The sequence below is a fragment of the Haliotis rubra genome, unplaced genomic scaffold, assembly GCF_003918875.1.
Source record: "Haliotis rubra isolate DU_JTF1 unplaced genomic scaffold, ASM391887v1 Scf1073, whole genome shotgun sequence".
NCBI lineage: Eukaryota > Metazoa > Mollusca > Gastropoda > Lepetellida > Haliotidae > Haliotis > Haliotis rubra.
Genome location: NW_025764974.1, coordinates 278,826 through 292,820, shown reverse-complemented (window position 1 = coordinate 292,820; position 13,995 = coordinate 278,826). Strand labels below are relative to the sequence as shown.

Genomic DNA, 13,995 nt, shown 5'->3' with positions numbered 1-13,995 from the left:
TTCAGAACCAACAATCATTCAAACTCGATTCATTTGCTGTTCTTTTTGTGCTAGAGGTTATTGGTAATAACAACTTGGAAAAGAATAAGTTCAAATATGAATTTCAAACAATTAACTGACCAAGCATTCCATTTCAGCTTTAGTTACACATCAGATCAGGTTAGTTACACATCAGATCAGGTTTAGTGACACATCAGATCAAAGTTTGTTGCTTGCTTCAGTTTGAAAGTTCTATTTTACAATCTTCATGTAATACATCAAATAGATTTATGATTATTACATAGGGCATTCTTCATTGTCACTGATTTCTTCACCAACATCTTTCATGGGTTAGTGCAATTCTGTCCACTCCGTCGTCCAGTTCAATAACAAGGCAGATTGTTCTGTCAACAAATGCACCGCATTGAGGAGCATGGGGACTTGCAGCAGGTGCAAACAAGACAGTCAAGATCTTCCGAAGCAGTTTGATGTTCAAACAATGTTGGGGAGAGCAATCCATTCACCCTGGTCCAGCCAAAATCTTCAAGGTTACCAAGCTCTGGTTTACCACAATGAGAACTTGTCCAGATGCTAGTTTGCCACATCACACGCTTAACTGCTGTCGAAAGCTGTCTTGGCATGGGGGAAGTTTGGCAAGCTCAATGTCACTTAGTTGACATAGTTGAAGTCTCATGTCATTCAAAGAGTGGCATGATTTAAGCTTCTTCCTGGGGTCATACAAGGCTCATGTTAGTTGCCTGCAGACCTCCACTGCTGCATCAAGGTTTCCTGAAGATAAGACGTCATCACTTGAAAACAGATCTTTGTCTTTCATCATAGCCTTGTAGACTTGCTAACATGAAAAATGCTGATGACGCATCGCAGCCAGTGAAGGCATGGATTCCTGGCAAAACAAATGACATTGATGATCCAAGAAGATGGCAGATGTTATGGACAGAAATGAATTAGTGCTTGTCTGTGACTGCAGCAGACACTCCAATGTCGTACCAAATTTCACGGACATGCACCATTTGTGGATGATAGTAGATACACAGTATGAGGACATCTGTATCAGGGGACTTGATGATGATACGTCCTTGGGTATGACTCTCTTCAAACTCACCTTTGCAGTACATGGTGTGTATCAGCTTCTTCTCGAGAACATTCAAGCTCATCAATGCAAGTATCCCTAGTGGGAGTGTTCAACTTGGTCACCGTTCCATCTTCATATCCTCCTGAAAGATATAAACCTGAAGGGTGCTTCTCACTATAAATAAGACATGGCTTCTTTTCCCGGAATAACCGCACTTGAGCTTTTTGTTTGCTCTCAGGTTTTACTTTTTGTGAGTAAGACCTATTTCCCGGTTTTACTTTTTGTAAGTAAGACCTCATCCAGGTTTTTCTTTTTCCTAATTCTATATTAACATCAACATTCAAATTATATGTGAATGTTTTGAAAAATATCATTAAAAATTAACTTTAATGTGCAAATGTTTCCCTAGCAGGTATAGAACCACTTCTCTCAGATTTTTAATCGGACGCTCTACCTCACGGCCACCGGGCCAACAATAAAACCACCGTTGAATTATCTATTTATAGTTACGCCTACTGTCATTAAATTGATTTTACTAGCGCTTCAGTTACTTTTATGTAGCTTCATTACATGATCATCTAATTATCCATCATTGACGGTTTGTATGTATAATAAAGCACTCCCCCTCGGTTATGGTTGGGAAAGTAAGCCCTCGACCATCGGGTGGAGAGAAGTAAGAACTCAACGCTACGCGTTCTCCGTCTTACTTCTCCCCACCCTCCGGTCTCTTACTATCCCAACCATAACCTCGGAGTCGTGCTTTATCCTACACATACAATCTTCCTTGTGGTTCCATTTCTGTTGACATTGTAGCCTGCACTTTGGTGCACAAAACGTTGTTATCCCGGCATGTAATGCGGAGGGATATAGTCGTCGCCTTGTCCGTCTGTCCGTCCGTCCGTCCGTCCGTCCGTCCGTAATCATTTTGTTTCCGGAGCATAACTCAGAAACCGTTCTATATTTTTCAACAAAAATTGGTAGATATATCAAACAGAACCTAAGGTGGTGCCTTTTGCTATTTACAGATTTTTGTCATTTTTATTTTTCTCTGTTTCCATGGAAACGTTTGGGACTTAGTCTTAAAGCAGAGACCATATAAAAGATTATATATGGTCTATTATATGGTCTCTGCTTAAAGGGAGGGGTGGGCTTCGTTCCGGAGCATAACTCAGAAACCGTTCAGTATTTTTCTGCAAAACTTTGTAGATATATCAAACAGAACCTAAAGCGGTGCCTTTTGCTATTTACAGATTTTTGTGATTATTATTTTCTTGGTTTCCATGGAAACGATTCGGACTTGGTCTCAAAAAGGAGGGGTGGGTTTCGTTTCCGGAGCACAACTCAAAAACTTCTTAATATCTTTCAGTAAAACTTGGCAGATATGTGAGGCAGATCTTGAAGTGGTGCCTTTTGCTCTTTACAGATTTTTGTCATTTTTATTTTTCTTGGTTTCCATGGAAACGATTCGGACTTAGTCTAAAATCAAGCTGGACTTTAAGTAACTGTCATATGATTTGCTCTTTCAAAGATGTGGGGGCCGGGGGGATATGTAATCTTCTGATGACTCTTGTTTAACTGTGACATGTTCTCAGATACACCAAGAAACTTGTTCCACTGTGGAATCTGTCTGCCTGATGACACTTGATACTTCTTGCCAGTGTTGATGTCAGCTCTTCGGGAACGTTCTGCAGACTTCGTGTAGTTGGAATTGTCATACTGGTCGATCACATCTATAGCAGTATCAGCCCTTGTGAAACAATGCTGCATATTTCGAATGTAACTGTCAGCGACACTATCAAACATAGAGGGGATGGCAGGTTTCATACTTCTCAATATTGCCATTGCATCGCGAATGTAGACAATGTCTTTCTTGTCCAAGATATTTTTATGGATTAAACTTCTTTATAATTCCCCTCACGACGTTTCGAGACCATTCCGGGATCATGAAAGTATCTTAAGTCTGAAAATTGCTTAGCACGAAATTTGTCTTAAGTTTGGTTGTTTTTACTTAGCTAAGACTCGTGCTAAGACTGGATCATGAAACGGTCTTAGCAAAATCTTACGTGAGACTAAGCTTAAGTCTGTCACCATGGCAATGCACGCTCTTCTCAGAATGCTATCAGCATGTAAGTGGGTTCTTTAGTGAAAGAAGACCACAAGGCACCTGCACGCACCTGTCCACACACGTCAAATAATTAAATATCAACAAATACAACGTGTGTAATATTTTCGCGTAAGTACGGTAACAGCGGAACTCTTCAGCAAACGGAGACGCGAATATTCCGTTGTTTGTAAACACGCAGCGCGTGCCGATGACAGCTCGTCTGCTTTAGCAAATATGGATGCAACAAGTAAAAGAAAAGTCAACTGGACAAAGGAAGAGGAGGTTATCCTAGTCGAGGAAGTGACTAAGAGGGAGGGTCTTCTCTTCGGTCGTTTGGACGGAAGCCAAAGGAGCACACTGAAGAAAACCAAAGCCTGGGAAGAAATCGCCTGCCTCATCAACTCGTAAGAATAACCAAAGTAGCTGGACTAATAGTTTCTAAAATACTCCACAACCTAAATGTGATTTCGACATACGTGAACACAAAAACCTTCTAGTGTTTATTTGTCAAAGGATTATTGAAATATCAGCGTATTCTGAATTATCATTTAGGCTAGTATTTTGACCTAGTATTCTGTGTACAACAGTGACCATGCAGGCAGTGACTGTTTAAAATAATCCAACATGGCTTATCAAACATATCTACGTATCTCGTATACATATTGTCATATAACCTGCACATCCCAGAAATAACAGGCTGAGAGACATTTGTTTGTTGCAGAAGGGGTCGATCTGGACTCAGAACTCTGAGTGAAATAAAGAAAAAGTATCAAAATATCAAACAGAAAGGTAAAATTTATATTCTGATACTTGAAATCTATTTCTTTACAGCATACAATTTTATTTAATTTCCATCTGACCAAAATCATTATGTAATATGAAACAGTAATTTAATATATTACAATTAACTGATACGGAACTGTCTATATTAATATTGCAAGCTTCACATGACACAACTTCATATCAGAATATATAGTGTATTGTTCAAAAATGCAATTAATGATATTACTGTTATTGATGACATCATGTTGAGCATTCTCAGTTATGTACAATACGTGTGACCTGAAATACATATTCATATTCATGAATCTTTAGCACTTTGCATAGTTATGACCTGATTAAACACTAAATACAGATGCTAAGACTTATTACACAAAATTAGTATTTCAGCTATGACAAGGAAATCTTTGCCAATGCTGATATTGTACAGTTCTTGATAACAAATTCAACTTGGGTCACACAACATATTGTAATGTTTGCTATAGCCTTCATTTTATATATACTAGTTCACTATATGGGATATGTGACACAAATGATAGAGTGAAGGACGCTCTTACACCATGTATGCAGTTAAATACATCAAGGGGTTGCACTTATGAATTAAATACATGTCTGTATCATTGATGTGTACATGTATATGTAAATCCAAAATAGTTTTCTACAATGTTCAGGAACTTTATTACTCTACATTGACCTACATGTGACATTAAGTTTTTTCACTATGTATTATCACCATATTTTCTGATATAAACAATAAATTAATTTACTGACATGTTGGATTTTGGACCATCAGTTTAGCTGAAGTGAAATCAGTATATTTTAAATGTTATTGTCTGTATTGTTATAATCTGAGGACAGTACACTTGTTCTATAGGCATCTAGAATGACAGAATAAATCTTGAAAACTTGAATACTTACCATTTTCAAAATTATGACAGAGCTTACTCTCCCTGAATATCCGTGCATCATGGCATGATCCAGGCCAGTTGGCCACACAGTTGGTGATTAGAAATTTGGGGTCACAAACCATCTGAAGAAAATGCATTCTGTATTTAGAATACTATAAGGAGATTTTTTTAAAACAAATTTGATATATTTGAGGGGGAAAGGAACTGGAGTCTTGGAATTTGTTTAAATATTAGACAGGAATTTAATCTATTAACCAGAATATTTTGCTTAAAAACCCCCCTATAACCATGTGGCAGAACATCTTTTAACAATCTGGATTGCATAATTTTGTTTTAAAAACATTATCAGGGACAATGTTCTTTATTCAGCTACTCCCCAGCTCCTTCCCCTTTGGAATATGAAATGGTTGATCCTTGCTCCATATCACAATTTTGTGATATAAAATTGTTAAGGATATGCACATACATTCAATATCCCATATTATATATATGTATGTTAATAAACATAATTATCTTTCTTTGTCAACATCTGTTTTTTATGTAATATTGGAGTTGGTGTAATAATTCTGAAACTGGATATGTAGTAGTATTCTTATATATATATTTACGGGTGTATGAATTCAGTGTTTCTGGAAATTAATAAATTTATTGAAAATCCAAATGGAACACAGGCATCAAATTATTATTTCAGTTACCTGAACATTAAGAGAGTGAAATCCCTTCCTGTTCACGAAGTCAGCTTCGTTTACCTTTGGACTCGCAATCCTTATCTGTGTGCCATCGACACAGCCGAGCACTTTTGGAAATCCTGAATAAAGTAAAACAAACTTATACAGGCGATCCCAGACTACTGCTTGAATCTATGAAGAAGAGAAACGTATCGTAATGATTTTAGCACGAATACGGTATGTTTTTTTATAGGTGGCATCAGTGTCGTGTGCTAATTTTAGATCAAAATGGCTGCCTCCGTTGACTCTTGAAAGCACCGCATGTATCCTTATCGTGAATATGTTTATTCAGATTATCATGTTAATGCTCAAATGTGATTATTGGACGTTTTACTTACCGGCAATAGCATGGAAAGCGCGTTTCACGTCAAGTGATCTTTGGCCTGTCGGAAAAGGGATGAATCGGGTTCAGAGTCTGCAGAGTGAATCTGCCACTCTTCGGACACACCTGCCGGCTGTGGCCTTGCTGACAAAGTGACAGAGAACGACTGGGCCACTAATAGGTGAAAAGCACCACTTGCAACGAACTGAAGGAATATCAGTACTTGAATGATGGGTGGGAGACTGTGAGAACGCTGGGTGGGATGTGCAAGTTCATGGCTGATTAAATCAACAATGAAAAAAATGGTAGAACGACGAAATCTTTATCTTTCAAAGAGTTGGTCGCTATACATTTCCATAGGGTTGAAACGATCCCGAAAAGTCCTCTGAATATGTAGTCTATTTCTCTTAGAACGAATCCTACGAATGAGGCGAATCACTTCAGCCATCTTTAATGCTACAAATATTGTCTTAAGTCTAATCAGGGGCAGTCTTAGGACTTAAGATCAAATTTGGTCTTAGACTTGAGATTTTCTCAAAGATCGAGCTTCGTGATCCCCAATTTAAGACTAAATTTAGTCTTAAGTCCCAATTTTAAGACTTAAGACATAATATGGACTTAAGACACTTTCATGATCCCGGGGCCAGGTCCCTTCATCAGGTGAACTGACAGTTGGGACTATGACGTCGTCAGTACACAAGGGTGAGTACAGTATAAGTGAAGTTAAAGTGTTAATATTATACAAGCTCGGTCGATATAGTTTTACTCAGGTCAATAAAAACCGATATCGACCTCTACAAAGGTCTATAATTGTTTTATTATATAATGAAAGAGAAACGGGTTTTAACATAAACTTTTAATGCACACACTGTGCCATCTATCCGAGTGATCTGATTGGCTGAAAAGCGGGGGAAGCCCCTTCGTACGGGATTCCTTGTCTATTTTTAGTAACCCAAGTCAATATCGTAATTTATCAGAAAATTCAAGTCAATATCGTGTTTTGTAGTCAATCATGTGACGGTCTTTTGACCAATCGTGGTACAGGGAAAATGCTACCTATATAATAATACATAATGATGATAAATTCATGCTAGATAACAGAGTTGAAAGTTGCATTGGCCATTCACAATAGATTTGAAAGTTGAAATGTCAATTCACAACGACTGCTAATTACACAAAAGTTACTTGATAGCAAGCTTTCCAAAATGAATAGTAGGCTTTTTTCTATTTTTGTAAAGTTCATCAAAAGTTAATCAAGAGGTCCCACGCACTTGGCAGGTAGACACCTTGATCACGATTCATTGCCGGTTTATGTCTCCTTATCTCCACAGCCTCCTGTAGTTTTCTCCGACGCCAGTCGTTGTTATAGCTCGAAGGCACCCTGATGTCATTCAACATGATTACATGAACCGGCAACTTCCTCTCCTAGATGTTGCCCTCAAATCTACAGACAAAGGTTTCGTCACTTCTGTGTACAGGAAGCCATCTCACACGGATCAGTATATCAATTACAAATGGTCGTTGTCACCAATACCAACTGTCTAGATAAAATGAGACGAAACATAATGGGTGTGAAAACGAACGCTGTGCTCGAAAGACTGCGCCCGTTTGAAATGTAAACAAAGACAAATTCCGATTTTACACTGAGTAGCATTTTCTGAAATTTTCCAACATTCATCCGTCTATTCATTGCTTGCAATGGCTCAATACCTTTGGCATATGCATGGAAAGAGTATCGTAGCCAGAAATAGGAAATTATAAATAAAAACAATGCAATGATTATATAATTCATAAGAAATTGTCAAAGTTTCCGTGTAGCGTGACGCCATGGCTGACGCAAAATCATGCAGAACGACAACGGTAATTATCAGCATTTCTGGCTTCTTCTCTTACTTATAATGAAAACGATAAAACATATAACAGTACACAGATAGTCAGAATCATTCTGATTACTTACATCTCATATTTATGTACAAACGATCCCTGAATCAATGGAAGGGTCCTCGCAAAATCCTGTGAACCCTTGTCAGCAAGACCGCCATTTTGTAAGAAATCGGTCAACGGTAGTAGTGATGTCATACGTCAACATTGTTGTACATATTAGGCAATTTCTTTGAGGTGAAGGTCGGTTGAACAAGAGTAAACACAATCGCCCAATCCTTCCGATTACACTGTCAGTGTTATGATGTATATTTTGCGTGTAGTTCAGATATTTTTTCATGAAACTGACTTCAGTATCTACATTTAGCCTTGTTCAATATCATATCATACGTACATATAGGGTTTACTGTGTTTTATCCTTTGAAGGTTTTTGATTGTTTGAATAATATTTACATAAGAAATTGACACATTGCAGTACACTACATTCTAAACCTTTACACAAGTGTTAGAAGATCAAACGTAGCCATAACTGCAACTACTTTAGTTCCTATGATGTACAATATTCAATGCATTTGGACTAATATTGCAGTTTCATATGAACGGCGATTTAGTTCAACCTTATATTTAAAACTGATAACATTTAATGAAATTGATTTATACATGTTATGAAATGTATATGCACACATATTTAAAGGAAATGTCTTTTTCATTGCATAATTTTGTGTCGTTTTATAGACAAAACAATGATGTATGTTGATTGGCCAGGGGCGCGTTTGTCGGAAACGTTTTTTGATTCACTATCATTGTTTTCGAGAATATAATAAATTCATATTCGATTAAATAATATTGTGATGACAGGATATCAAACTCTAACTATATTTATACTAAAATTGTTTTAAAATATACATTGTATAAACCATGTCATGTCTTAATTTGGACAAATCTTACATCCATATTCTAATATATAGTTCCATATATAAAAAGCTATTTTTTTGCTTCTTTCATTGCATACTTATGAAGAGAAATAGCTACATAATCCTAAACAAACAAAATTCTTATCCTAAACAAAATATTCGGGTGTTGTGAAATATTATTTTTATTTACGTTAAATTAATGCCGAACAGGTGCGTGTGTTGCTCACAGTAAGATACACAGTCAAACCGTCTAATTGTTGATATATCCCACTGTTTAAATGGAAAAATCAGTCATTTTATGTTTTGTCTAAAGAGTGTTAAATTCTGACATAGAAGCCGAGACCTATTATACAATTAATGGAAATTAGGTGAGATATATACTAATCAGCATACCAATGTCGTCTTTTTCCGACGTCGCAAAATGCGTAAAACAAGCCATGACGTCAACTAAAATGTTGTATTATTTTCAGCAATTTCATTACATTTGAAGATATGGCTAGTACTCTGGTCATAATGATGCAAAATTAGTCAAAATACATCTACACAAACAGGAGAATATGGGAATCTAAGAACTAACTTACATATCGGATAGGGCCATCCAAATCGCTATTCTGCTTTCTCAAGTAGTACATTGCCATCTTTTCTTATAAATTGTGAAACTACCAAAACGTATCCGCTCACATTGGGGAACTTTGTAATGGAATAGGTTGGTTCACCGTGAACACAGCATAACGAAAATATAGCGTCCGTATCCACAACAACTTTTCTCCAATTGATCTGAGTTACATTGACCTAGTGTTAAGCATAGCAGAGTTATATGCCCCCTTATCTTTATACGTGTATGACCTCTCTGTCGTCGTTTGACGTCATAGAAGAAAATCCATTTTTGACATATATTGCGAGTCATTTTTAATGTTGAGCGTATAACGTTATGCATTAGCACATAAACCCAATTCATATACACTTATGTCGTTCAGATATCAGCCTGTTTTTTCTTCACTCACACTTTCCGTAAAGATGCCAAATTAAAAAAATCGTAGCACAGTGCTTTTATCGGTGCGCCATAAACAGCGGAGAAGTTTACTGTTTTTTAACGCATAACAAACATTTGGACAACATTCAGCAAGGTCTATTTCTCAAACCGCCGAGATAGTTGCACTTATATTTATACCAACGAATAGGAAATTTAATATTCCAGTGTTCCCGGTGGTTTTGAAAATTACCGGCGGCTTATGCCGACGGGGTCTGAAAATTCCGGCTGAACTAGTTTTTATCCAGAGAGACAAAGTAATCAGTATTCGTAACGATATACTGTTAATAAATAAAATAAACTTCATATTTATCAACAGTAGGATTAGATCTTTTAAATGGTGTAGCGGATGTAGTAGCAATAACGTTTTACAAGCTTATAATTTCCTTCATAAACATAGGCTCATCTATGACCTCAGAGTCTCTGGGAACTCGGTGTCATGGCAGGAAATGCCTCTGGTTGACTGGTGTTGAAAGAGTTTATATACGTAGTTAACTTATAAAATGAATTTGAAAAATGGTAAATTTGTAAATGTTCCTAACCTCGAATGACGATGATGCAATCATATGGTATCGTATCTGTCAAAACGCTTTAAACGGTAGTTTACCGGTTTGTATTATGTGTATTTATAGACAGATATTACAATACAATCACTCACTGCATGGGTCAAAGAATCATGAAAATACAAAAGCTTGTGTAGCCTAGATATGTATATATGAAGACAAGTAATTGCAGCTGCAGGTGGATTCTGTATAGTAAAACGTAAGGAAAGTATTTCAGATAGACGTTATTAGTTTGACTAAAATGTCACCGCGACTATTTGTATCGATCTTGTTCATACTGATGCAAGGAAAAACAAACAAAATACAATTCTGTTAAAAATTGAAACTCTTAAACTTTATTAAAATTCAAACTGGAAAGTTGCAAAAGAACTTTTATCAGGAATTATTCTCATAAAGCCTGTACTCAAAAGTGCGCCAGTAAGTATCATACTGTCAGTACTATTAGTATTTTAAATGTAAAACTAATTGTTACATGATATCGATCTCTTGGAGTCCAGATTTAAAAGTCTCTTTGTCTGTTGTGTTTCACATGTAACTATCAGAGTTACATAATACAAAACTATCAACGATAAACAGAGGTCTGTGATGAAACCCGACCGAGTGTTCTGGAAGGCAGTTCGCGACCGTGGGTCATCATGCGTGAGCTTAATGGATCTGAAAACTCCATCACTGACGTTGTCAAGGAAATATTGTTCACTAGGACCTGATGAAGTGAGGAGCTCGCTCAACGATTCAATAGAAGCATTCACAACGGGATGAATGCAACCAAGGTTGAGTTCATCCCGTTGGAAGACTGTGATCAGCTTGTCCATGATGTGAAGAACATCCGTTAGCATGTAGCAAAGGGCAACAAAGGAAAAAGTTTTCATTTTTCTTTGAAGGCCTGTTGCTACAGGATTTTGTCGTGCTGTTGCCTCTTCTTCAATTTCCATACATAGTGCTGGTAGGTTGTCTTTGGTAGACTTAACAGCCCGCCCCAAAGACAACCAACGAACACTACATGGCTGTTTTAAGCTAGAGAATTCTGTGTCGCTGAGAACTTGGGACAAATCTCGCAGACGCTCATAACGAACAGCTGAATAGTGATAGAGTTTGTAGATTTCATTCAACGTTTTAGTGAAGTCAGTGACAACCTTTGACATCTTGGCGGCATCGTGGGATGCGAGGGAGACTCTGTGTGCGATACAATGCACATGCACTAAGAACGGACACTCGTCTGTCAACCTCACCCCCACGCCCGACTTACGACCGGTCATCACGCTAGCACCATCGGAGCCAAGACCAACGACTTTGTTGATAGGAATGTTCCATTCTCGAAACACTTCCTTGATCTTGTCTGTGATGGTACTAGCGGTGCCGTCATGCACAGTGTGATTGCCGAGAAAAACAGTATCTGCCTTTCCATAGTTAACAATTCTTAGAAACATGATGAGTATTTTTTCAACTGTGATGCTAACTGTTTCATCAATTATCAAACCCACAAATTTGCTGTTGGCAATGCGACACTTTAAGTGCTCAATTGTGCTCGTAGCTAATGCTTGTTCAATATCTTGTACTGAGTCACCATGGCTATACACAAGACCGCTTAGGGCCGAACATTTGTTGTTTTTTTGCAAAGTTATCAAGGCGTTAAACTTGTTTGCAGCAATGTTCTCTTGTGCCATCGTAAGCACTGTGTTGCACATCGCAGTGAGACTGTCATCATTCTTCTCACTCTGGGCTTTCTGGCACGCAAGCGTCCTCGTGCTTTAACTATAATAGTTCAGGGCAAAAGTGTGTTTTATTACACTATACATGGTGGTAGAGCGAAGTGTATTTCTTAATTAAAGTGACGCCAGTCGTAGCGCTCTATAGACCATTCTTAATGAGGCCTCATGAATATTCATACCTGTACCAAAACGAGGCTAAATGGGGCAAGGACACAATCGCATAATGGCGACAAATCTCAATGTATACTTCCTGGTTTCAAATTTCCCTTGAACGGTACATTACGAAACTGTCCAGTAGTTCGGGGAAATCGCAGAGAAATGGGAAAGGGCTACACAAATGTTTCTGTAGCATATCCACGGATTGAAGGGTGAATAATTACTGTACATCACGACACATCACGATAAGTCATATGACCTAGATATCTAGGTTAACGTTTACCATGTTGCGCAGCATTTATGAAGGGAAGCTACTCTAAAGTCACAATAGTGGAAATATTACCAAGGGAAGTCAATTACGTTTACTTTATCAACATATGAACAAAGCAAAAGACTCAACGTATTTCCTGACCTGGATTCAAATCATCCACTTCCACATGGGAGTAGTGTTGTTAATTCTTGAGCTGGACAATCGAGATTATAAGTAATATGTAGATCAAGATAGCTCTCCTCGAGTGGATCTGGACCAAACAAATTTGTTTGTATTATTCATGTGATGAAATTATTTGTTTGGTATTTTTTCTGTTTAAAATGTTTTGTCCTATCGACTCTGTTTTATAGATATAGGGTATTTATTCACGCATTTATTTTCAGTTGTACAGGACTAGTGGTGATGGCGATGTGCGCGTAGCTGCATGTTACAATCGCAGAGGAAAAACGAATCGCCACATCATCATGTAGAAACTATTTATTTCAATCAACATGAGTGGGACCAGAGACCATATCTATTATATGGTCTCTGGTGGGACACAATGTGCAAGACAAAACTGGATGATTTTTTTCAAGTTTTTTCTTGACTGATTTGGAGGTGAATAATTAATTTACCTAAATGGACAAGTGGTACCTGCATGGGGAATATTTGAACCAATTTTCAATACTGTGTTACTATACCATAAAATTGATTTATTGTAGATCAGGTGTATTTATTCTGTACCACTGTAACTGAAGACATTTTTAAGGAGAACATATCAGATTAACATAACAGGATTCACACTACAGCAAACAATTAACCCAAATAAGTAACGAACACCTGGAGTGCAGTTAATAAACATTTATTTTGAAATGGTGTCTTAAAAGTCCAATAACAATAGACACATTCACAATAGCTTCCAACTGTAATACTGATGAATAACAATATAATTTCAGAGGATGCAACTTGAAAATATATTGGGTGCAATATTTATGTTGATAGAAGTATCCTTTTAGATTAGTCTGACATAAATGGCAACAACTACAGCTGGATCAATGCATAATTTATCATAGTTTTCTCCCCTTACACATTATCATAATCTCTTACCAATGAATAATGTTTTTTTCTGATTCCCAACTAACTCTTTTCAAACAGGATGAAATACATTCTTTTTCATCAATTATTAATTAAACAGCAGCAAATGAGTTACATCTACAACTATGCCATTATGAAAGACCTTTCTATTATTCAGTTAAATCCATCACTGTGTATGTATTACAGCTGTCTCTTTTTTCATCCATCATTTACACAACACAAAAGCACCAAACAATTTCATTTACATTCATGTCTGTCAATTTTTGTGCTGTTTGGGCAAGGTACTTCACAAACCTGGAAAGATATTCAACAAATGAAAAAGTTCCAGCTAATCAGTGCCAATGTTTGAAATGATGGAATACTGTAAAATGTTCAATCAATTTTTATCATCATACATGAATTTACAAACTCCAAACTTTTCAAGTTCAAGTTTTCTGTTCAATTTTTCTATTTTGTCAACCTTTTCCTTGAGTTGCCTCCCCT

At 37.1% G+C, this 13,995-nt stretch overlaps 1 protein-coding gene and 1 pseudogene across 1 annotated transcript; both read right to left on the bottom strand.

The window, feature by feature from the left end:
• Positions 1-4,241: 4,241 nt before the first annotated feature.
• LOC124280140 lies at positions 4,242-6,544 on the bottom strand (annotated as a pseudogene).
• Positions 6,545-10,763: 4,219 nt separating this feature from the next.
• Positions 10,764-11,966, bottom strand: LOC124280155 (E3 SUMO-protein ligase KIAA1586-like). The gene has a single exon (XM_046716044.1). It carries the CDS (start codon positions 11,964-11,966, stop codon positions 10,764-10,766), a length of 1,203 nt encoding a protein of 400 aa, XP_046572000.1.
• Positions 11,967-13,995: the final 2,029 nt, after the last annotated feature.